The 27,260-nt window shown below is 37.9% G+C and overlaps 1 protein-coding gene across 4 annotated transcripts in view; it reads right to left on the reverse strand.

The window, feature by feature from the left end:
- The window catches only part of SYT14 (synaptotagmin 14), a 266,929-nt gene that overhangs the window by 69,811 nt on the left and 169,858 nt on the right, over positions 1-27,260 (reverse strand). For all 4 annotated transcript variants that reach the window (XM_053607976.1, XM_053607974.1, XM_053607975.1 and 1 more), the window contains 2 exons: positions 5,734-6,005; positions 607-1,056 (listed from right to left, as the gene is read on the reverse strand). In XM_053607976.1, coding sequence (XP_053463951.1) covers positions 607-1,056; positions 5,734-6,005 — 722 coding nt within the window. The remainder of the gene's footprint in view (positions 1-606; positions 1,057-5,733; positions 6,006-27,260) is intronic.

A 27,260-nucleotide genomic window follows, 5' to 3' on the forward strand; every position in this document is an offset into this window, starting at 1 on the left:
CAAAGTACTATCCTTAACTGTTCTCCTAGATATACTTCAAAATGTTTTTAAAAGGATAGAAAGTATAATCAGGCTAGATTTTTTTTTTCAGCTTTCAAAATAATGTCACAGCAGTGTTAGAGAGATAACCAGTCATGACCTAGGCAGCAGTATATATTCTGCATAAGAAAATAATTTCTGCAATATAGCAAGTAAGTTATAGGACTAGATAGTTCTTTTATTTAAGATAGTTCTTAACATATTATATAGTTTTACCCTGGAAATAAAATAATAAATTCTGTAAGGAGTTTGGATGATGTCATAATCAACCATTTAATAACTGTTCAACAAAGGATCAAATATGTAAGACCCTGGGCTAGAACTCTATGAAGGAGAAAATAAAATACATAAAATACATAAAATAAATCATGAGTCATCCTCAGAGGCAATTTTTATAGATAAGAGAAAATTATACCTACCTATCCAGGGCTTAGAAATTTTTGTAAAGGTATGCTTATTATGTAAAAAATAGACTGAGAAAGTTGTTGAGTTGATTATAGATTTTTAAAATGTGTATTTACATATCACGAACTTAAGTTGTATTTAGGCCCTTGATGAGATACTCACAGAATGATTGTAAGAAGGTTCCAATATCACAGGCAATGACATTTTCCCTTGAAGATTCAATTTTGTTAAATAAAAAATCTTTTCCCCCACAATCTTTTCTTTTTTCATGCGATGTACACCATACAGTCTAAACCGAACTGCATAATTTCCAATCATCTCAGATTCAACATGATTAAATTTAAATGTTTCTGTGAAGACAGGGCATGGTCCTCTCTGGATGCTGGTTTTTGCTCTCTGTTTCTTTATAGGTAGAAGAACAAGGTGTACTTGCCATGAGTTGCCACCTGTCCTGTTATAAGTTGGGATGTCTGTGACAGCTGTCACTGTTACCAGAAGCTTCTGTTCTTGTGAGTCATAGTCAAAAGTCACATCCAGGGTACCATATTTAGCTTCTGGCTCAGGATCAAAAGGTTTAGGAAGCTGTGAAGATGATCCTTGAGCTGACATATCCTAAGAAAAGCAAATTTAAATGTTTTCAGTTTTTAACTCTATTCTTTAATCTAACATGTAAATAAATACTGAATATTTCTTTACAAAGATGATGTAAAAAATAATTTTCATTTGCTGCCAAAAGGAAAGTAATACAAATAATAATTAACAATCAACTACAATCAAGAGTTACCCTACAGGACCAGAGAACTATAGCTGTAAATTAAACTCAAAAACATTATAATAGACACATTTAGAATTTAATATTCGTCATCACAATTTTTAGAAAGTTAAATGTGTTTTTACAACTTAGAATTTAAAACATATGCTTTAAATTGTATATAAAACCAGCGCATGGTGCCCCATGATTGCATTAATGTACACAGCTATGATTTAATAAAAAAAAATGTATATCTCTGTTTATTCTGATGAAACTACTAAATTTTACTTTCAACATTATAAACAATAAAATGGACACTTCAATATTACTCTAAAGAGAAAGGGAACATACATAAAAGTATAATACTATTGAAAATTTGGCTCCATTTTCAGGGTTTATTCTAAAAATTTCCCATATGTAATATAATATAAAGGTATTTAGACTTAAAAAAAAATCAGTAGAAATGTAAAATATGAAAACATAAACATAAATGCCTTAAGATACTTGCAGCTAGGGCCTGTGGCTCAAAGGAGTAGGGCGCTGGCCCCATATGCCAGAGGTGACGGGTTCAAACCCAGCCCCAGCCAAAAACTGCAAAGGATATTCGCAGCTAAATATTTAATCAGCCCATATTTATGAAGACTACATTTACTTCACAGTAATTTAAGCTGTATTTACTTAGATTTTTAACCAGAATTAAAAACAATATATTTTCTAATATCAATTACTATCAAGAATGGCAGAATATACATTTCAAAAATTTAAGAAAGATTAACACAATAAATTTTTACTGTGAAATTAAAGAAAAATTATACCCATTTCACCTATAATTGTCTCAAATTCCAGACAGTGTAAGTACAATATAATGAGGTTTTTCAGCTAGTTACTGGCAACGCCAAACCCAGGTCTCTGATGTTTTAACTATACCTCTTTGTACCTTCTGGTGTTTTAATAAATCTTAAATGATTTTCAATTTAAAATGTGGACCAATTTTAAAAATTTGCATAATTTTCTAAACTTTGATTTAGTGCCCACTGTGGGCACTTCAGTCTTCACTTTTCCTTTTACTAAAAAAAAAAACTCCCTCAGGTTTAGCCAGAAACACAAGAGAATATACTTCAGAGCTTTTCTTATAGCTAATAAATATGACTATGTGACTTAGATGTGGCCATTGGGAGGCAAACAGAATTTATGTATAAAACATTCAGATCAGGTTTATAAAAGAAATTATCTCTCTGTCTCTCCCCACAAGCAGATACATAGAAAGGATAGTTGGGTCAGTCAGCTCGGATAATGTGGACCAAGAATAATACCCTAAGGGACAGCAGAATAACAGAAGAGAAGAAAGTGGGCTCCCGAAAGATGCTGTGATGCAAAGCCACCTACTCACCCGGGACTGTAGTTAAACAAAAGAGAAATAAGTTTCTGTGTTTCTTAGCTATTGTACTTGATGATAGTGGGGTCTCTTTGTTACAGCAGCTTAACATGTACTCTAATTATTGCACTTACTCTGTGTTAGGCCCTACCTTAGCTTAGGAGAGTTCTTTCTTTTGCAGAAGAGAAGGAAAAGGACATGAGTCTTTGATCTTATAAATCTTACATGCTAGTTGATATCAATATGGAAAAAAGGATGATAAATGAGGAAAAATACTTGGATAGAGGGAGCAAACTCTCATAGGATTCCTTTTACTAATGTAGTATAAGAAAACCAAGGTAAATATATTCTTACTGTATTTAAAAGACACACACAACTCAGAGCAAAATATTTTAATGTATGCCACTTCATCATTGGTAACTGAAGGTTATTATTTAATTATTATATGGGTTTGGTATTTTAATTAAACATTTTCCAAAACAGTGTCATGATGGCTAAGATTTTCTGTCATAAATTTTTATAAGGTCTTAGATAGTTGTTTCTGAATTTTATTTCTCTTGGTGCCTCCCTAATTTATTTATTTCTGAGCATATTAATAATTATTGTAAAACTCAAGTTTTAAAGGGTGGGGCCTTTACAGACAAAAGCTACTATGTGCTTTTTGCCAATAGGCAATAAGAAAATAATCCTTCCTTTCAAGGTGTCTAAATCAAGTTTTAAAAAAGCCTTTAGCTAGCAACAAGTCATCAACAGTGTATGAATTCCTTGCCATGGAATTCTTATGAACCCTCTTCTTCTCTCTCATTTCCATCATGTATATGGATAGGTTCTAAGATAGCTATAGATTATATTAAACCAAGGGGAAAGTAAAATTTTCTATTTGACACATAATATCTATTACAAGATGCAAAATAAATTTGAAAAAAATAAATTTTATACTAGCACAGGCTGTCAGCATTCCCCGTCTAAATATTTATGTAACATGCACTGCTATACTGTTTGAATATATTCAGTGTTGCCATAGAATACACAAACAAGCAGGAAGGAGGAAATTCCAAAGAAAAGTTTACAGATAGCAAGTTAGCAGCTTCTGAAATATGGGCAAAACTCACAGTGTGTGTTAACTATAGATAATGAGAAAGGAAGTAGCTTGTGAGACATGGGCAGAATTCAGACTATACATTAAATATAGACAGTAACCAAGTTAGTAACCTTTAAGATATCCCAAAGATAGATGGACTAAATACAAAATTCAATGAGACAAATAAGTGTCACCTATAGAAAGATGAAAAGCCCATGCTGTAATAACCATGCAGCTCTGCTGACAGCTTTGTCACCCATGTTCTACCTAAGAAATGCAGACAGAGCCAGAACTACCATCTGCCTTGTAGGCTAATTAGCAAGTTTCAGTGGTGGCCAGGTATGCCTGCCCCTACATCTCTCCCATAAAACAAGCATGCGCTGTTGGCTCTTGGAACTCTTGTTCCAAGTCTCAACTCCAGTCCTTGTTAACACATCATACATAGGGATACTGATAGAACAGAGACAATGAGACAGGGTGTATGGGAAACTGTATAAACCAGGACTCACGCAGTGTGGCCTTGCTACTGAGACCTACTACTGGCATCCTGTCCCTAGGAGTGTTAACCTATCTTATCTTGCTCCCCTTAGTTCTTGTCTTGTGTTTAAAATAGACTAATTAACACATACACATGCATAATCTGATCACTTTGTGATTCCTCTCAGAGAGCTTGCCTGGTGATGTACCTGGAGGGTACCATTTCATCAAAGTATTTTCCCACACAGCAATTTAGTTCAAGAAGCGTAATACAACATAGTTGTAAAAAGTACTGTTTTTGGAGTCAAATAGACCTAGGTTTGAATTACACTTCCACTATTTAAGAACTGCTTGTACTTGGGCTAATAGTTTAACTCTCTGAATCTTAATATTTTCATTCATAAAATGAGATTAATAACTTCCTGAGGACATGGTTGTTAAAATTAAATGAGCTAACTATGCATAAAGTGCATTCCAAAATTCCTGGCACAACTGGTAATAGCTATTATTATTGTTAATTTCATAATCCAGGTTTCATTGTTAAAATTTGTTAGCCATCCATATAGTTTGCAAAATTACACAGCAGCTGTCTCAAATTGGTTTAGGTGATAGAACACAAAGAAACATTCATCATGGAAAAATCATAAAATACTAATATATTAAACTTAAAATACCAATGTAGAATTCTCTTCTAGATTAGATAATACTAGAAATAATAGATATGAAGTGTTTTTAAAAATACAGAAAAAAACCCCCTAAAATTAAGGAAATTCTATCCATAGCTTAATTGTTGTGTATACTAGAAAACTACCTCCATTACTTAATTTTGGCTGCAGATTAGACAATTCACCTTTTAAGAATGTGGACATAGTACAATATTACTGAATGTTGTCTGGAAAAAAGTTATAAAAACCTACAGTCTAAATAAAACTTGAAAACAAAATAAATCCTAAAAATAAATACTACCTGATGAAAATCTCTAGATTACCTTTATAGATTTCATCACTATGGAAAGAATAAAACATTCTTAGAACACGGCAATAGATCAAACCTGCAACACAATAATTTTTCTTGTCATTTTCACATTTCTGCTCCAAAAAAGTCCTTAAAACTCAACCAATCACTCTGAATTCATGAAGCCATGAATTCAAATTTCATTAGTAAAGCTGACCATCATTTATCCCTTCTATAGTCTATGATATGAAAATACAGTAAGATTATTTTGAAATACTTATGAAAATTAATGACTAACCTCCAAACAATGAAAAATCCAAAATAAAGTAATAAACATAACATAAACAGTAACCCCAAGATGAAAGAAATAAATAATTAAAAATGCCTTATCTAGAACGTTAAACAGAAAACCATCTTTAGCTATCTATGTTCCTTTGGTGGCAGGGATGGAGGGGCTAGTTGAAGACTAGTTGGGACAGACCTATTAAATTCGTGGACAAAAATTAAATTAAGGATGGACAGTGGTACCATAAGCAACAAAGGAATAAGACAGTGATAAAATCAATTCTTTTTACCAAGAGGAAAAGCAAAGGATGATCACTCTCCAAGTAACATTCATTTTTAAACTTCAATTTATGTGCTTTTACTTACTTCAGGGCTCAGGACTGCAGTGCTATCACTTGGGACATCTTCTTCATATCCTTTATTATGAAAACTTCCTATTTCATGACCTGTGCTTCCTTCACTTGGGCACTTGTTATACGAACATCTGGGACTGTTGTTGCAGTGGGAATATTCACATTTACCATCCCCAATCTCTGAGGGTGTACAAGAAAGATGGGGAGAACCACTGTCATCTTGATATGGTGGTGGCTGCAATTCATCCAGTGGGGGTGTTCTTCTCATTCTCTGAATGCAGTTTCCTGATAATGAGTAAGAATCTGGTCACTGTTTCCAATTAGTCCCAACATGCAGTACAGTTATTGTAAATAACTTTAAAAAACTGTATTAAAGAATGTGTGGCAATATAACTATCGTATTAACTAATGGGTTCTCTTCTTCCTAGTTCAATCAAAAATAAAATCATCTGGTTCCCCACTCTTCTCTCCTCCTGCATAATAGAATCAGGAAAAATAAAAGTCAAATACTGAGAGATCTTGTTATAGACCATAAAAATGAGAGTGGCAAGTGTCACTTAAATAGCTAATTTATGTAGCTCTCTCTCACAAAAAATCCTTTAGCATACATACTTTAACTATTCCCATTTGATCTGTGGCCTCTCTAGCAAATGGAATAAAAATATGGTAGGTAAAACAAACATAAGAACCTCATCTATTTTCCTCAGTTACTGAGATGAACTTAAAGTAGCATTCAGCTGGCAGTGTCAGAAATGTTTTTCTACATCTATTCCGGATCCAGAATCCTAAAATGAGGTATCCTGTTAATCAGGCCCAATCTCTGTTTGCTAACCTCTGTCAATCAGCACAGACTGGAAGCTGTACTGTCTCTTTTCATGCATGCTCCATCCCACTCTGCATCTTTATCTTTATTCCTTCTAAAACATGATTTCACTTTGTCTACAGAAAGCATCACCTCTAGCAGAAAGGCACATTTTCTTTCACTGTTAAACTGTCCTTTTAATTTTTACCTCAATGATTTATTGCAATGATTGAGAATTAACATATCTGTGAACAAGGATGGAGCTGAGGGCTGGAGGGATAAAGAAATAGAGACCAGTACATAATTTAAGAACAGTTAAGTTTATGCAGATAAATCCTCAATGCATATCAGATATTAAACACTGTTTATTTTTTCTTTGAATGAACTGTGTTATCTCCTTTCTCAGAAGGGATGCTGAAAAGGGTAGTTTTATTGTCACTGGTATGGAGTTAAGTTTAATAGTTCCTGTGTTCTTGCTAAGAGAGAAGCTTTAAGAATTATGAGCCTCACTTAAAAATTACCACAATGAAAATAAAAAAAATCACCACAATGCCTGGTTCAAATGAAAAATAATAATTTGTATAAACTTAGCACAAATGTACATGTTTATCAGAAATCCTAATTTTGGTAAAAATCTGTACATTTTCAGTACAGACATAACCAATTTTTTCCCAAATCTTTTCTGTCTGTGGTTGTTTGAATCCACAGTCTCAGCACCTATGGATACAGAGGGCTGGCTGTACTAACTTAAGTCTATAAAACATAAGCAAAAAGCGAAAAAGTTACTGAATTAACACAGCTGAAGCTAAATTAAAGGTAGACTAGATCCCCTGCAAGTGGTAGCCCAAAGCCCACAACATTCCAGAATAACAGACAAGTGCCTTTACCTGATTGACTGGCACAGTGGTTCTCAACCCTCCTAATGCTGCGACCCTTTAATACAATTCCTCCTGTTGTGGTGACCCCCAACCATAAAATTATTTTCCTTGCTACTTCACAACTGTAATTTTGCTACTGTTATAAATAGTAATGTAAATATCTGATATGCAGGATGTATTTAGGCAACCCCTGTGAAAGGGTTGTTTGACCCCCAAAGGGGCTGCAACCCACAGGTTGAGAACTCTGGTCTAGCATAATCCATTTATGTGGGGTAGGTAAGTATGTGTGGCTGGCCCAGTTGTTAGGCTAACTTGACCCCATTCATAACTTCTTTGTAGCCCAAGCAGCATTCCAATTAGGGGGTGCTAATGAGATCTGCACAGCAGATTTCAGAGTGGGGCTACTGGGAAAGCTTTTGTTTTCCTGACAAGGCTGAGTCAACTGGCATGCCCTTTGTCCCTTCATCTTTCCCTTTCCTCCTACTTGGAGGTATATCAGCCACCTTCTGACCATCAAGTGACAAACATGAGAATGACGACTAGGGATGGAGAAGCAGAAAAATGGAGTCTGGGTATTTGAAATTACTAAGTAGCTATCTCCAAAAAGTCTTGATAATGAGATGAATAATTTCCTGATTATTAAGAAAAAACAATCCCCAATAGATTTTCTATTGTTTCTAAATACATTCTCAACTGATACAGTTTATACATCATTAAACCAACATCCCTTTTTCCTTTAAAAAAATATATTTAATCACCCATTGTATTAATTTAAATAACAATTCCTAAATGCATGAAGTCAATTAAAAATTTCCCAATGTGGTAGTTCTAGAAGTTAGCATACCTTCTTTTCCTTTACCTTTTATCTTAGAAGAGAGGTGGTCTTACCTAAAGTCTCTGAGTATATTACCTCAGAGATCTCATTGGACAAAACTGGGTTACATGTCTACTCCTAAACCCACCACTGGTAGGAGAAATGGTAATACAATAATTGGCTCAGATCAGTCAGTAAAATCTGAAGCTGGGCATGGGGTCAGCTTCTCTGTTCACATATCTATATGGAAAAGAGTCGATACCTGAACAATGCAGGGTCCAGAAGCAAGGATGAAAAAGAAAGGATACTGGCTGGAAAACAAACATGATTCAGTTTTGCCTTCTTTATCCTTCAAATTGGCAATCTGACCTCAGTTTTCATCTTGATTGTTTTTTCTTTCTTTGGTTCTTTTTTTCCCTCAATAGCTATTCTACTATAATAATCTTTTTCTGAAGATCCTTTTGATGTACCAGCACAGTGTAATTTCTGCCTGTAATAATGTTACACCTTAATTCCTCTTGTTTACTTTTTTACATTAGGTCCCTGCCTACCTGCCAGCCAGCTCCATTCCTCTGGCTCTTGTTTAGATTCAGTGTAGCTCACCTTCCAGAGACCAAGGCAGAAGTTACATATAATAGATTTTAAAGATATTAAAGATGTTTAAGTAGGCTGAATGGATAGACCTCACAACTATTTTCTAGATTTGAGAGAAACAATGTTGAAGCTATATGAATTGGAATATATAATTTATTTTAGCCACACCATATCCACAAAGTTTTGAAAATAATAATACCATTCATTTATCTTAAAAAGTCTATGCATACTTTCCTTGATATATGACACCACAGATAAAGAAAAAAAGTCCTCACAAAATCAGCATGCCACATGTTGGATACCCCTGCTTCATTCTTCCTTTACTACCTAATTTCATATCCTGATTTTTACGGAAATGGTATATCCATAAAAGGATTTAGGCATGAATATGTTTCAAGTATTTTAATTTACTATCTGCGTACTGCATAGCACCTACAAAACAAGACAAAGTATTTTCTTATCCTAGAAAAAATACCATGCAAAAGACACAGAATATGACCTATAGCTCTTAACATTATATTTTAAGAGAGTGGCGGGAATCACAACTCTAAAACATGGTGAGTATTCAACAATTACAGAATTCACTTTTCTTTCAAAGTACCTATGGAAATTTGCCAAAATTGATTGTATGCTGGGTAATAAATTAGGTTCAACATAGTCACAAAATTGGAAACATTAAGAATATGTTTTCTGGGCGGCGCCTGTGGCTCAGTGAGTAGGGCGCTGGCCCCATATGCCGAGGGTGGCGGGTTCAGATCCAGCCCCGGCCAAACTGCAACAAAAAAAAATAGCTGGGCGTTGTGGCAGGCGCCTGTAGTCCCAGCTGCTCGGGAGGCTGAGGCAAGAGAATTGCGTAAGCCCAAGAGTTAGGGGTTACTGTGAGCCGTGTGACGCCACAGCACTCTACCGAGGGCGGTACAGTGAGACTCTGTCTCTACAAAAAAAAAAAAAAAAAAAGAATATGTTTTCTGACCACTGTGGAATTTAGAGATTAGAAACAAAAATACAACTAGGAAATCAATAGAAATCTAAACAAAAATAACTAGAAATAAAAATATGCTTCTAAATAACCCATGGATCAAAGAACAAATCACAATATAAATTAGAAATATATTGAAGAGAATGATAATAAAAATAACATACTTGGCATAACTTGTAGAATGTGGCTAAAGCTCTGCTCAGGATGAAATTTGTAAGTCTAAGTGTACATATTGTGAAGGAAGGGGTAAAGCTGAAAAACAATCATCTAAGCACCCTCTTCAAGAAGCTGAAGAAAAAAACAAGTTAAACCCAAAGTAGAAGGGGTAAAATAATAAAAAACAGAAATTAAAAAAAATATGCATACAACAGAAAGCATTAGCAAACCAAAGTAAAATTCATCGAAAACACTAATAAAATTGATAAACTGCTAGAAGAGACTATTAAGGAAGGAAAAGAGAGATGACACAAATTATTAGTTTCGGGAATAAAAAGAGGGCACCATTCCAAATGCTTCAGACATTCAAAAGCGAACAGTTTTCTCTTTGTTCTTCCCTTTCTGAAAGTTTTAGCCCTAAAGCCATTGAGTAGGACAGAGGAAGGCTGAGATCTGCACTGACAGAGGCAAAGGAAGCTGTGTGTTGGAGGCTGAGTGGGAGGGGAAAGACATCCACCAGTGTGGGAACCATGGTGTGCTACTTTGGGGCCCAAGTGAAATGAAAAAGATATCCATGTCCATAATGGGGACACAGGTGGTCAAGAGCACACAGGGTCAAAACCAAGGAGGATGAGAAAGGCCTTCTTTTCAAGGAGAGGCTAGAGTGAGGTGTCAGTCCTACACAGCATGTTGTAGCCCAAGCAGGGTGAAAATGTCTCAGTGAAGGAGTCAGAGCCCCACCAGGGGTAAGAGGAAGTCCTGGACTTTGTATTTAAACTCAAGCAGGAACTCACAAATTAGGTAGGGTGATGAGAGCATTCAACGCAGAGAAAGTTGCTCTGGTGTCAGAGCCTAGGCTCCAAGGGTCATGAAGTTACCAACAGTGGGAGGACATCTACAAGTTAGAAAGACTGAATGGGATATCAGAACCAAAATGCAGTGAGGGACAGATGTGCAGACTGATCAGATAATAAATATGTTATGGCTAATGGCAGCCAGGTCCCTCACTGTTCGAAAAGGGAGTTACGAACATGGAAAGGGGAAAAACTAGAACCCTATAGTGTAGGACTGGAAATACATATATCAATGTGCACATTAAAAATATACGGACAGAAATACAGTGTATATGTACTCACAATATATACGTTCATATATTTACACACACATCCATATATAAATATCCTAGCTGTTTTGCTCAATGAGAGGGCTTAAGAGCCCCACAATTTCAATAGCAGTGAGCCCACCGAGGGACCAGATCTTGGCTTCTCAATCTAGTCTCTACTAAAAAGAATCAGGACTTCTTGAAGAAATGACTAATTCCAGAGCTAGGCTAGGGAAAAGACGAGCCTAGGAAAGCACACGGTATTAAAAGTGAGGAGATGTTCAAAGACTAATGGAAACATGTCAAAAGGACAAAGAAGTCAGCTAGAAGGGACTCAAACAAATCCCGCTAACAATGTGAGCTTCAAAGTAACTATAGTAAATATTACTCAATAAAAAAAGAGGAAATTAGGGAATTTGGGGAAGATGGCCAATTGGTAGCAACCCTCGGCAGAGTCTCCTGACCAGAGGAAGAAAAATTGGACAGAATTGGACTCTATGAAGACAAAGATAGGGAGCTGAGCCAAGATATAAGTTTGGCAAGCTGTAACTCCAAGGAAGAGCATTCAAGAAAACAAATTACAGAGCTATCGACTAGAGGACAGGAGACCACTCCCCCAAGCAGGATGCCCACCACAGGCTCTCTGCAAGTGAGCAAGGAACAAAAGACCTCTCATTTTACCTCACTGGAGAGAGCCGCTAAACACCAGGTCTCTTTTTCCAGGGAGATCCCACTTATGAACCTAGACACCACCCTGCCGTCCATAAAATTGAACAGATACTTCTCCCCACAAGTCCAAACTGCCAGTCCACCCTCCCCGCCCTCGCATGGCAGTCTGAAATTCTGCCCCCTGCAGAGAGCAAAGTGTTTAGTCTTTTCCTGAAAGATCTAGGCATAGTGTGGACCATCGACCACCACGACACAGTATGTGACTAATGGGGAAGACAGAAGGTGTGGGAAGATTGGGACACTAGGCATGAGGAGGAGCAGTCCCCTGGTTACGACTTTGCCTGGTCAGTGGTGGTGTTGACCCTTGGTTCGGGGTGTGTCTGGTGGAAGGGAGTATAGAACCCCCAGCTCTGATGGCACCCACAGCGGGAGAGTGGTTGCCCAGAGTGGACTGAGTTCAGTGGGCAGGGCTAGTCCCCATTCCCAGCTGGGCCTGTGAACAGATGCTTGCCAGATGGGGACTGAGATCTGAGGGCAAGGGCATGGTCTCCTGACCCTAAGAGAACCCTCGAGCACAGGGTTGCTGGGTGTGGACCAAGACCTAAGGGCAAGGGCATGGTCTCCTGACTCCAACAGAGCCAGCATGCCTCCGGGAGTGAACTGAGACCTGCCGGTGTGATCCCCTGACTCCAGCTGGGCCTGCAAGCAGAGACTTGCAGATGTGGACTGAGATCTGTGGGTAGAGTGTGGTCCCTTGACTCCAACAGAGCCCAGAGCCAGCGAGCAGAGGCTTGCCAGGTATGGACTAAGACTGGAGGGCAGGGACCTGGTACCCTGACTTCAACTGGAATGGATAGCAGAGGCTTCCCAGTCCAGGAAGCCAGACCAGTGGAATAAGACCAGCGGGAGGGAGGTGGTCCCTGGTTCCAACTGGGCCTGTGAGCAGAGAAGCAGACAACAGTGTGGACTGAGTCTGGCAGGAGGGGGCATGACTCCCCGGCTCTAACTGGGCTGTTGGAGACCCCTGAATCCCTCTCTGTTGAGCAGGGTTTGAACTGCCTGAGACAATTTAATTGGAACTCGTGTCTGGGGCTGTCCATCCAGGGACACTCTGAGGTTGACCTTCGAAGTTCTATACCGGAAAAGAACTGAAGTGGGGGCTGGGGGCTGCAGCTGTCTGTATCTCTTCACAGATGAGATTTAATCCTAATACCATGACTTCTTAGGATATGGTACAGGTTGGCTGATATCAAAACAGAGCTAGCTCTGGTTCTCAGAGTCTCTGGCCAAAACTCTGAAAGGGACCTTTGTAAGGTTGTAGGAGATAAGCCACAATTACAAAGCCTAGTGCTTTGGTAAGGGGCTGATTATCTCTACTACCTGGGAACCCCAATTCAATCTCACCCCACCACTTCTAATAACCAAACAGTGGAAAATAAACATGGTATGGAACCAATGGAAGAACTCTGGCGACATGAATATCCAGGGTAGATCAACCCCCCAAGGAATGACAAAGGAGATACAACTGAAGATGCTATACATAAACAATGCCTGAAATGTCAGAAATTGAATTCAGAATATGGATGGCAAATAAGATGAATAGAAGGAAAGTTAGAAATTGAAATCAAAAGAGTAATTCTAGTTAGTTGAAGAGCTCTGAAACACAGTAATTCAAGTTATTTGAAGAGCTCTGAAAATCAGCAGAATCCCTCAGTAATAGAGGTGACCAGGCAGAAGAAAGGATCTCTGAAACTGAAGACAAAGCTTTTGAACGTTCCCAAATGCTCAAAGAGGCAGACATATGGAGAGCAAACACCGATCATTCCCTGAGAGAGTTGTGGGATCAATCCAATGGATCAAACATTCATCTTATAGAAATTCCTTAAGGAGAAGACAATGGTCCTAAACACACAGATGCTCTACTCTAAGAAATTATGGAGGAGAATTTCCCAAGCATTGCAAGAAATACAGAAATTCAGACACTAGACAGTTTCAGAAGCCCAGCAAGATTTAATCCAAATAAAGCATCTCCTAGACACACTGTGATTAACTTTGCCAAAGTTAAGAGGAAGGAGAAAATTCTGCAAGCAGCCAGACATAAGAAAAGTATCACCTACAAAGGGAGAAATATCACAATGACTGTAGATCTCTCAGCCAAAATGTTGCAAGCCAGAAGAGGATGGTCATCGAACTTCAATCTCCTAAAACAAAATAAAACTTTCAACCCAGGATCCTGGATCCAAACTAAACTGAGCTTCACTTGGGAGATGGAAAAAGCAAATATTTTAATGACATATACATGTTGAAGAAATTTGCCATATCTAAATCAGCTCTTCAGGATATTCTCAGACCCATCCTGCACAATGACCAGTACAATGCTCTACATCCAAAGTAAACTCACCCAGAAGTTTTTGAACAAAATTCAACTTCCACAGAAGTGAAAGGATTACAAATGTCCACTGGACATCTGAAAATCATGACACCCAAAACACAGCCAGGCTTATCAATTCTCTCAATTAATGTGAATGGTTTAAATTGTCCTCTAAAGAGGCACAGGCTGGCTGACTGGATACATAAACTCAGACTGGATGTCTGCTACATACAAGAATCTCATCTTACCTTAAAGGATAAAAACAGATTCAGGGTAAAGGGATGGACATCTATAATATAGGCAAATGGAAACCAGAAAAAAGCAGGGGTTGCGACTGTAGTTGCAGATACAATTGGCTTTAAACCAACAAAGATGAAGAAAGACAAGGAAGGTCACTACATATTTGTCAAGGGAAACACCCAACATGAAGAGATTTTGACAATTGACATTTATGCACCCTACCAGAATGCTCCTCAATTCATAAAGCAGACCCTAATGGATATAAGCAACTTGATATCATCCTGCACTATAATAGTTGGAGATTTTAACACCCCTTTGACAGTTTGGATAGATCCTCCAAGAAGAAAGTAAACAAAGAAATATTAGACTTAAACCTGACCCTAGAACAAACGGATGTAACAGACCTCTACAGTATATTTCATCCTAATAAAACTGAATACACATTCTTTTCATCAGCCCACAGATCATCCTCCAAATTGATCTTATCCTAGGTCACGAGGCTAACCTCAGCAAATTTAAAAGAATACAAATTATTCCTTGTATCTTCTCAGACCACCATGGAATAAAAGTTGAACTCAACAGCAACAGGAATCTTCATACTCAAACAAAATCATGGAAACTAAATAATCTTAGGCTGAATGGTAGCTGGGTCATAGATGAGATTAAGAAGGAAATCACCAAATTTTAGGAACAAAATGATAATGAAGACACAAATTATCAAAACCTGTGGGATACTACAAAGGCAGTCCTAAGAGGGAAATTTATAGCATTGGAAGCCTTCATCAAGAAAACAGAAACAAAGGAAGCCAAAAACTTAATGGATCATCTCAAGCAACTAGAAAAGGAAGAACGTTCCAACCTCAAACCCAGCAGAAGAAAAGAAATAACCAAAAATTAGGGCAGAATTAAATGAAATTGAAAACAAAACAATCATTCAGAAGATCAACAAAACAAAAAGTTGGTTTTTTGAAAAGAGTAATAAAATTGATAAACCTTTGGCCTATCTAACCAGAAAGGGAATAGTAAAATCTCTAACATCATCTATCAGAAACGATAAAGGAGAAATCACAACAGACACCTCGGAAATTCAAAAAATCCTCAGTGATTATTACAAAAATCTCTCTTCCCAGAAATATGAAAATCTGAAGGAAACGGACAAATATCTGGAAGCACATCTCACCTTCCTAGACTTAACCAGAAAGAATTAGAAATCTTGAATAGACCTATATCAATCACTGAAATAGCATCAACATTGTGAAATTTCCCCAAAAAGAAAAGTTCAGGACCAGATGGCTTCACATCCAAATTCTATCAAACCTTTCAAGAGGAACTAGTATCTATATTATACAAACTTTTCCAAAGCATAGAAAAACTTTGCAAACTTTGCAACACATTCTAGGAAGCAAATATCACCCTGATCCCCAAACCAAGAAAGGATCCAACCAAGAAAGAAAGTTATAGACCAATATCATTAATGAATATTGATACAAAAACTTTCAATAAGATCTTAGGCAACAGAATTCAACAACACATCAAAAAAATTATACACCATAATCAAGTTGGTTTTATTCCAGGGTTATAGGGTTTGTTCAACATATGCAAATCTGTAAATATGATACACCACATCCATAAAATAAAGAACAAAGACCATATGATTTTCTCAATGGATGCAGAAAAAGCTTTTGATAATATCCAGCATCCTTTCATGATCAGAACACTTAAGAAAATAGGTATAGAAAGGACATTTCTTAAACTGATAGAAGGCCATCTACATCAAACCCAGCCAGTATCATATTGAATGGTGTAAAATTGAAAACATTTCCACTCAGATCAGGAACTAGGCAGATGCCCACTGTCTTCACTGCTATTCCACATAGTAATGGAAGTCTTAGCATAGCAATCAGGCAAGAGAAGGCGATCAAGGATATCCAAATAGGGTCAGAGGAGATCAAACTCTCACTCTTTGCTAATGATATGATCCTATACCTGGAAAATCCCAGGGAATCAACTACAAAACTCTTAGAAGTGATCAAGGAATACAGCAGTGTCTCAGGATACAAAATCAATACTTACAAATCAGTAGCTTTTATATATGCTAACAATGGTCAAGCTGAAAATATAGTCAAGGACTCTTACTTTTATAGTAGTGCCAAAGAAAATGAAATATCTGGGAATTTACCTAACAAAGGATGTGAAAGATCTCTATATAAAGAGAATTATGAATCTCTGAGAAAAGAAATAGCTGAAGATGTTAACAAATGGAAAAACATACCAAGTTCATGGCTGGGAAGAATCAACATTGTTAAATGTCCATACTACCCAAAGTAATCTATAGATTTAATGCAATCCCTATTAAAGCATCACTTTCATACTTTCAAGAGCTTGAAAAAATGGTGCTTAATTTTATATGGAATCAGAAAAAACTTCAAATAGCAAATGCATTACTCAGAAATAAAAACAAATCAGGAGCTATCATGTTATCAGACTTCAGGCTATATTATAAATCTATAGTGATCAAAACAGCATGGTACTGGCACAAAAAACAGAGAGATTTACAGAACAGAATAGAGAACCAAGAGATGAACCCAGCTACTTATGGTCATTTGATCTTTGACAAGCCTATCAAAAATATTCAAGAGTATAATTGTGATGGGTATGTTACTTAATTCAATGTAAGCATTTTTCATTGTATATCAAATCTGTACACTGAACCCCATAAATGTATCAATGTACACAGTTATGATTTAATAAAAAGAAAAAAACAAAAAACAGGAAATCATCAGTTCATATACACATAAAGAGACATGTGAATAAATTGAAAGACTTTGAAGAGGAGGATGTGTACATCGTTACCAATTACCTTTCCACAAAATGCTTATTAATTACACAGGGTAACTTTATAGTAACAAAGCTGAGTAAATACCACCTAATGAAAAGATCAAAGTGGACATTATGAGGAATGGGATAAGTACACCATCTGAAAAAATCCAACGAGAGGAATATTCTTACAACATAGAATACCTCTATCAAATAACTCTATAACCTATCAGAAGGATTAAAAAAGAAACAGGAAAATTATATAATATTGTATCTATTATGGAAATTGAATTCATATTTTAAACCTTCCCCAATAAGGAAAATTCTAGGCCCAGATGCCTTCACTGGTGAATTTACTGTTTAAGGAAGGAAAACAACAACAACAAAAAATCAATCTTACAAAAAAATATTTCAAATGATATGAAAAAGAGGGAATAAATCATTTTATGAGACTAAAATAACCTTAACACCAGGACCTGGAAAAATATTTTGTTTTTAGATTTTTTTTTTTTTTTTTTGAGACAGAGTCTTACTCACCCTGTTGCCCCGGGCTAGTGTGCTATGGTATCAACCTGGCTCACAGCAACTTCACAAGAGATCCTCCTGCCTCAGCCTCACGAGTAGCTGGGACTACAGGCACCTGCCACAACACCTGGTTCATTTTTCTATTTTTAATGGAGACAGGTTCTTATTCTTGCTCAGGCTGGTGTCAACTCCTGAGCCAAAGCAATCCACCCACTTGGCTTCCCAGAGGGCTGGGTTACAGATGTGAAACATCACGCCCAGCCTAGACCAGAAAAAGTATCTTACAAGGAAAAAAAAAGCATATGCCAATCCCAATAGTGAACATAGATAGAAAAGTTCTATACAAAACATTAGCAAATGAAACCAATCAGGGCATTATATGTGTATCACAATCTACTTCCATATATACTAGGAATGGAAAGTTATTCTATAAATGCAAGGTGGATTTAACATTAAAAAATTAACCTATTACATTAAAAGAACAAAGGTAAAAAGTAGCATAATTGTAACTTTTTTTTTTTAAGCATTTCATAAAACTCATTACCCATTAGTGGTAAAATCTCTGAGCAAACTAGGAATAGAAGGCAATTTCCTTTATCTCCTAAAGAGTATCTATGAAAGTCATACAGCAAACATCATATATACTGGTGAAATACTGAAAGTTTTACCTCTGAGATCAGGAATGAGACAGGATGCCTGTTATCACCACTTCTATTCAACAATGTGGTGGATGTCCTAGCCAGTGAGATAAGGTAAGGAAAAGAAGATGTAAAATGACTGTATAGAAAGAAATAAAACTGTCATTACTATCAGATGATGACTGTGATGTAGAAAATCCAAAATAATTTAGGGAATATCTATAAGAGTAAGTTTAGCAAGGTCACTGAATATGAGATCAAGGTTTTAAAAAGTCAGTTGAATTTCTACACACATGTGATCAATCAGAAGAAACAATCCCATATAAAAGCAACAGATAACATCAAATGCCCAAAAATAAATGTAAGAAATCACCTAATTGTTATTTTTCTAGTTCTTGGGTTTATAATTAGAATGTATATACTCTCAGCAATGGGTAGAATCCAAACTTTGGTTTTCTGGGCAATGGCTATATAAGATAGGAAGGGACAGTTGGAAAACATGAGCTTCCTTTCTCCAGCAATTAGGCATCTCAAAAGAAAAGCAGAGACTAGTCTACTGTCAGAGACTTGAGAATTGCAGGGGTAAATGCCTCTAGTAGTCTCGTTATGACAAAAATTAATAGGCTTAAATAATGATGGCAGATCAGCATAAACTTAATGAGAAGATGAATTCAATGGCATACTCGAGATGGAGCATTCTTATAAACAAATTAAGATAGCCTTGGTATCTGACACATAGCTTTAACCTAGCAAATGTTTTTTCTTTCATAACAATCCAGAAAGAAGAAAAGTGAACAAGTTTTTTTCACTTGGCAAGGACAATAATACATCTACTGCTTTAGGGAAACATAATTTTTGTTCTGCGCTACAACTGCAGCAATCACAGCTGCCTCAACATTACATACTACATCTCCTTAATCCTGCTCTGGATGACAGCAAACTTATTAGGACCAGGAGAGTAGAAGACTGAGAGACGAAGTGCCTTGGTAAGATACACATGAGACAGAATTAAGAACTAAATCCTATGAAAATACAGGAGCTTGCCACCTCAACTAAGTTCCTGAGGATCGAGGGATATCATGGAATATTCCTCCCAGTGACAAAGAGAATTTACTATCCCTTGTTCCTCTCCCCCAAAGGAGGAAACAAAATACTTGCTTGGCCCTTTGCATTTTGCAAGTAGCATATTCCATATTTGAATATATAGCTATGATCCATTTATAAGGTTAACTAATAAGCTAATAGCCCTGAGCAGCTCACACAGCAAGGTTAAGTTTCTCTCTTCCTGAAACTACGTGGAGGAAGTGCTACAATTCACCTTTATGAGTCAGAAAAACCAAATGGAGTTCAAACATCAGTAGTAGGTCATGATGCTAAAAAGTATCCTTGGGAAGTGCTAATAGATTGCAATGGAGGCCTCAAAAACTCTTTTCTCCCCCTGTACCTTCAAAACACATTTTATTAGAAAACAAAGTTTACATTATTTTTATACCATGACTTGCAACTCTGATCTTTCCTTGGTATATTTTCCTGATGATTTGAAATAATCCCTAACTCAAACCAGACTCCACATATAGCTACCAATTTTCTGCCAATACAATCATACTCAGTACATCTATTTTTTCAGTGAAAAAAAAAAATTCATTGCCTCTCATTTCTTGACTCTTTGTAGGCTTTGAAACAAGATCATACTTCAGCAAGTAAGTGAAAAGTGCTTCTTTTTGGAGAAACAGCTCCTGGTATCCAAGATCTAGTGGAAGATCAAGGGACACCAGGCAGCAATGTTATCTAACCTGTCCAGTATGAAGTATATGGCACATGACCACTGAGCTATAAAGCTAAAGATGTCCAGCTGCACTTCATCACCAGGGGAAACTGGCATACATCAGATGAGGATATACTGGATTTTCAGACTAAGTCAGTTCTGAAGGCAGAGGTAAGTAATATAGCCTGTTTTCTCTCGCTTAACCAGCACCCACAGCCACATGAGGAGTATATTATGTCTAGCTAACTGAGGGTAAAAATTTGTATCTAGTGATAATGCCAATACCAACAGAAGTGGGATGTTCTGGTATTACAGTCCCTTTCAGAAGTGGCCCTGAAAGACAACTGAGAATTCCAGGAAATCTCAGTGCATAGAATTCCTAGTAGTCTGCTTGGTTTTTAACTTTGCTTAGAGTAAGAGTTGTTCTCAACTACTGGGTAGCTAGCATGGTCAGCCTGAATGTGAGAACTTCGAAGAAGAAAGAGAAGGCTAATGTCACCTAGAATGGCTCTTCAGCTCGACAACATTAATATTCCTAATACAATTCAAAACACAAATGTGGGGGGGTAGGAGACAAGATGGCTGACTGAAGCCAGCTTTCCACAGAGGCTCCCGTCCAGAAGGAAAGTTAAAGGACAGAAATTTAGCAAGTAACCTGGTGGATTTGAGCTGCACCAAGAGAGAAGGTTGAAGAACACACATCAACCCCGATGAGGGGAGCTGTGACCCCAAGGATACAAACAAAAGGTATAAAATCCATCCCCAAGCCACGGGAGTCCCCTCCCCCATGAGAATGGCTTAGAGTGCCCCACAAACAAACGAGCATAGTTCAAAGGTCCTCCCACTACACTCCACAGGAGAGACCCTCTAAAAACTGGACCTACCTCCCCTACTAGGGTGCCACGGAGTTCTCCTGCCAGGCATAAAACTGTATATATTCTCTACCTGCAACTCTGAGCTCCCAGCACTCCCCTCTGCTCTCACTCTGAGGTCTGGAGGCCTGCCCCCCAGGAGTCCAGATTCTTGGGTGATTTCTCGAGAGGTGTGGACAGTGCCTAAACCGCAGCTGTTCAGTGCTGACTCTGGGGCACGGGAGCGAGGAGAGGACTGTTGGCTGAGAGAGAACCACACTGGAGCAGCAGTGCCCAGAGGTGCAGAGCAGCAGCCGTCTTTTAGCAATAATACGGCTCACTCCCAGATATTCTGAAGCCACACCCCCTGTCTCCCTGGGTAACCAGAGGAGGCCAGGCATCTACTCAGGTGGCAATGACCACAGAACAGATCTGGGACAGAAACGCAGGCCCCGTGAGTGAACGGTTTGCCTGAGGTGGTACCGACCTGGGTGGAGCACAGAGACTAGAAACGCACTCGCAGGCCCGGGAAGTTCCCAGGGCAGGGCTGACCCAGAGGACCGCTTTACTGAGCCTAAGACGCACCTGGACCTCAGGGGATTGTCAGCCTATAGACAAAGGAAGGCAGCAAGCTAGAACTGACAGGTAACCGAATACAAACCTGCAGGAGCGAAGACAGGGCCTGAGGCGCAGACTCTGGGAACTCAAAATAGCTTCTCTTTTGCAGGGGAACTTAGCAGGGACAGAAACAAATACACGCAAAGTTGTTCTGTTCTGTTCTACGAGTAGCATCAATCAGGGGTGGAGCTGGAACTGAAAGAACACCCCCAGCCTCCATCAAGCACCCAAGGTTGTCAGGCCTCACCTCCTCCTGCTAGACAGAGGCAGAGCGGAGTGGCCTGGCTGAGCAGAAATAGATTTCCTTGTGTTTCAGGCAGGTACAAACCACTGGAGTATCTGTTCACTATAGGCAACTGGGTCAGCCAACTGCTGGGCTATCAGTGACTGGGTGTGACAGAAGCGCAAGGTGGGGAAGGAGGTATCAACCTCCCAGACTGATCTATTTGCTGTGTGGCTCCTGCTGACTCCACACAGCACTGGGAGCAAGCCATATATCACAGTAATCACCAGACCCCTGTGATCCAGTTGCCAGAGACCTTTTAAACACTCCCACCTGAGACAGGTGCTGACTGAGACAATTCATTTGGACCTTTTGAACTAAGCCAATCGCCAAAGGACTATTCAGGTGGTGCCCTCGTGTGTGGTGTAGGAAGGTTTGATTTTCCTTTTCCAATTGTTGCCTGTGGGGGGCGGGGTGACTTAATTGCTGGTATTTCTCCACAGCTGAGACTTCAACCCAGAGTAACTGTTTCACTAGGGTCGAACAGAAACCAGCTGAAAACAAGACAGAACCACTTAGCCACACCACATCAAACAGGTCCCCAGTTGCTCAGGCCATAGCACTGTACAGGTCCTCGACAAAGCTCCCGGGGAAAAATCAAACGGTGTAAAACAATCATGGGGTGGAATCAGTGGAAAAACTCTGGTAACATGAATAACCAGAATAGATCAACTCCCTCAAGGAAAGATATGGCAGATGTAACTGAAGATCCCATTCATTAACAGCTGGCCGAGATGTCAGAAATCGAATCGAGAATTTGGATTGCAAACAAGATTAATAAAATGGAGGAAAATTTGGAATTAGAAATTCGAGCAGCAATTCAAAAGTAGGAATCAGAAATCCGAGGAGAAATTCAAAAGTTGTCTAAAGAATTTAACGAATTTAAAGACGAAACCACCAAAGATTTTGATGCACTGAAGCAAGAATTTGCAGCCCTCAAAGATCTGAAAAATACAGTAGAATCCCTCAGTAACAGAGTGGAGCAAGCAGAAGAAAGGATTTCGGACACTGAAGACAAAGCCTTTGAACACTCCCAAACTCTCAAAGAGGAAGAGAAATGGAGAGCAAAAACAGACCATTCTCTCAGAGAACTCTGGGATAATTTGAAGAAGGCTAATACGTCTCACTGGAATCCCTGAAACTGATGAAGTGGCCTTGCTAGGCACAGAGGCCCTTCTCCATGAAATTATGAAAGAGAATTTTCCAGACATGCCAAGAGATTCTGAAATTCAGATAGCAGACAGTTTCAGAACCCTGGAACGACTCAATCCCAGTAAGACATCCCCCAGGCATATCACAATTAACTTCACTAAAGTTAATATGAAGGAGAAAATTCTCAAAGCAGCCAGACGTAAGAAATCCATTACCTACAAAGGAAAGAATATTAGAATGACTGAAGATTTCTCTGCTGAAACTTTTCAAGCCAGAAGAGGGTGGTCATCGACTTTTAACCTCCTAAAGCAAAGTAACTTTCAACCCCAGATCCTGTATCCAGCTAAACTGAGTTTCATTTATGATGGAGAAATTAAATACTTTAATGACATTCATATGTTGAAGAAATTTGCCATAACCAAACCAGCTCTTCAGAATATTCTCAGACCTATCCTCCATAATGACCAGCCCAATCTTCTACCACAAAAGTAAACTCACTCAGAAACTTTTGATCAAACTCCAACTTCCACAGTGGCGAAAGGATTAAAAATGTCCACTGCACTTTCGAAACACTCGATACCCAAAGTTTTACCAGACTTATCAATATTCTCCATTAATGTGAACAGCTTAAACTGTCATTTTGTATCCAGTCAGCACAGTTTAGCTGTGTATCCAGTTTAGCTGACTGGATACAAAAACTCAGGCCAGATATTTGTTGCATACAAGAGTCACATCTTAGCTTAAAAGACAAATATAGACTCAGGGTCAAAGGATGGTCATCCATATTTCAGGCAAATGGTAATCAGAAAAAAGCAGGTGTTGCAATTTTATTTGCAGATACAATAGGCTTTAAACCAACAAACGTAAGGAAGGATAAGAATGGTCACTTCATATTTGTTAAGGGTAATATTCAATATGATGAGATTTCAATTATTAATATCTATGCACCCAACCATAATGCACCTCAGTTTATAAGAGAAAATCTAACAGACAGGAGCAACTTGATTTCCTCCAGCTTCATAATAGTTGGAGATTTCAACACTCCTTTGACAGTGTTGGATCAATCCTCCAATAAGCTGAGCAAAGAAATTTTAGATTTAAACCTAACCATCCAACATTTGGATTTAGCAGACATCTACAGAATATTTCATCCCAACAAAACTGAATACACATACTTCTCATCAGCCCACGGAACATACTCCAAAATCGATCACATCTTAAGTCACAAGTCTAACCTCAGTGAATTTAAAGGAATAGAAATTATTCCTTGCATCTTCTCGGACCACCATGGAATAAAAGTTGAGCTCAGTAACAACAGGAATCTGCATACTCATACAAAAACATGGAAGTTAAATAACCTTATGCTGAATGATAGCTGGGTCAGAGATGAGATTAAGAAGAAAACTGACAAATTTTTGGAACAAAACGACAATGAAGACACGAATTATCAGAACTCTGGGATACTGCAAAGGCAGTCCTAACAGGGAAATTTATAGCACTGTAAGCCTTCCTCAAGAGAACGGAAAGAGAGGAAGTTAAAAATTTAATGGGATATCTCAAGCAACTGGAAAAGGAAGAACATTCCAACCCCAAACCCAGTAGAAGAAAAGAAATAACCAAAATTAGAACAGAATTAAATGAAATTGAAAACAAAAGAAATATACAGCAGATCAATAAATCAAAAAGTTGGTTTTTTGAAAAGGTCAATAAAATAGATAAACCTATGGCTAACTTAATGAGGAAAAAGAGAGTAAAATCTCTAATCTCATCAATCAGAAATGACAAAGACAAAATAACAACAGACTCCTCAGAAATTCAAAAAATTCTTAATGAATATTACAAGAAACTTTATTCTCAGAAATAGAAAATCTAAAGGAAATTGACCAATACTTGGAAGCACATCACCTTCCAAGTCTTAGCCAGAATCAAGTGGAAATGTTGAACAGGCCAATGTCAAGTTCTGAAATAGCACCAACCATACAAAACCTCCCTAAAAAGAAAAGCCCGGGGCCAGATGGCTTCACGTCAGAATTCTACCAAACCTTTAAAGAGGAATTAGTACCTATATTACTCAACCTGTTCCAAAAGGTAGAAAAAGAAGGAAGACTATCCACCACGTTCTATGAAGGAAACATCACCCTGATTCCTGAACCAGGATAAGACCCAACAAGAAAAGAAAAGTATAGACCAATATCACTAATGAATATAGATGAAAAAATATTCAACAAGATCCTTACAAACAGAATCCAGCAACACATCAAACAAATTATACATCACGACCAAGTCGGTTATATCCCAGGGTCTTAAGGCTGGTTTAATATCCATAAATCTATAAACGGATATTGTTTATTATGTGCTGTTTATAATCAGCACATAAACAAATTAAAAAACAAATACCATATGATTCTCTCATTTGATGCAGAAAAAGCTTTTGATAATTACCAGCATCCCTTCATGATCAGAACGCTTGAGAAAATTGGTATAGAAGGGACATTTCTTAAACTGATAGAGGCCATCTACAGCAAATCCACACCCAGTATCATATTGAATGGAGTTAAATTGAAATCATTTCCACTCAGATCAGGAACCAGACAAGGCTGCTCATTGTCTCCACTGCTCTTTAACATTGTAATGGAAGTTTTAGCCACCACAATTAGGGAAGAAAAGGTGATCAAAGGTATCCATATAGGGTCAGAAGAGATCAAAATTTCACTCTTCGCAGATGATATGATCGTATATCTGGAAAACACCAGGGATTCTACTAAAAAACTCTTAGAAGTGATCAAGGAATATAGCAGCATCTCAGGTTATAAAATCAACATTCATAAATCGGTAGCCTTTATATATACCAACAACAGTCAAGTTGAAAAAACAGTTAAGGACTCTATCCCATTCACAGTAGTGCCAAAGACGACGAAATATTTGGGAGTTTATCTAACAAAGGACGTGAAAGATCTCTATAAAGAGAACTATGAAACTCTAAGAAAAGAAATAGCTGAAAATGTTAACAAATGGAAAAACATACCATGCTCATAGCTGGGAAGAATCAACCTTTTTAAAATGTCCATACTACCCAAAGCAATATATAATTTTAATGCAATCCCTATTAAAGCTCCACTGTCATACTTTAAAGATCTTGAAAAAACAATACTTCGTTTTATGTGGAATCAGAAAAAACCTCAAATAGCCAAGACATTACTCAGAAATAAAAACAAAGCAGGAGGAATCACTCTACCAGACTTCAGACTATACTACAAGTCGATAGTGATCAAAACAGCATGGTACTGACACAAAAACAGAGAAGTAGATGTTTGGAACAGAGTAGAGAACCAAGAGATGAATCCAGCTACTTAGCGTTATCTTATCTTTGACAAGCCAGTTAAAAACATTCAGTGGGGAAAAGATTCCCTATTTAATAAATGATGCTGGGTGAATTGGCTGGCAACCTGCAAAAGACTGAAACTGGACCCACTCCTTTCACCAGAGAGTAAGATACACTCTCACTGGATTAAAGATTTAAACTTAAGACATGAAACTATAAAAAAATACTAGAAGAGAGTGCAGGGAAAACCCTTGAAGAATTGGTCTGGGCAAGTATTTTATGAGGAGGATCCCCCCAGCAATTGAAGCAGCTTCAAAAGTACACTACTGGGACCTGATCAAACTAAAAAGCTTCTGCACAGCCAAGAACACAGTAAGTAAAGCAAGCAAACGGCCCTCAGAATAGGAGAAGATATTTGCAGGTTATGGCTCCGACAAAGGTTTAATAACCAGAATCCACAGAGAATTCAAACATATAAGCAAGAAAAGAACAAGTGATCCCACTGCAGGCTGGGCAAGGGACTTGAAGAGAAACTTCTCTGAAGAAGACAGGCGCATGGCCTTCAGACATATGAAAAAATGCTTCTCATCTTTAATCATCAGAGAAATGCAAATCAAAACTACTTTGAGATATCATCTAACTCCATTAAGATTAGCCCATATCACAAAATCCCAAGACCAGAGATGTTGGCGTGGATGTGGAGAAAAGGGAACACTTCTACACTGCTGGTGGGAATACAAATTAATACATTCCTTTTGGAAAGATGTTTGGAGAACACTTAGAGATCTAAAAATAGACCTGCCATTTGATCCTATAATTCCTCCATTAGGCATATATCCAGAAGACCAAAAATCACATCATAACAAAGATATTTGTACCAGAATGTTTATTGCAGCCCAATTCATAATTGCTAAGTCATGGAAAAAGCCCAAGTGCCCATCGATCCATGAATGGATTAATAAAT

Source organism: Nycticebus coucang, chromosome 10, assembly GCF_027406575.1.
Source record: "Nycticebus coucang isolate mNycCou1 chromosome 10, mNycCou1.pri, whole genome shotgun sequence".
Classification (NCBI taxonomy): domain Eukaryota; kingdom Metazoa; phylum Chordata; class Mammalia; order Primates; family Lorisidae; genus Nycticebus; species Nycticebus coucang.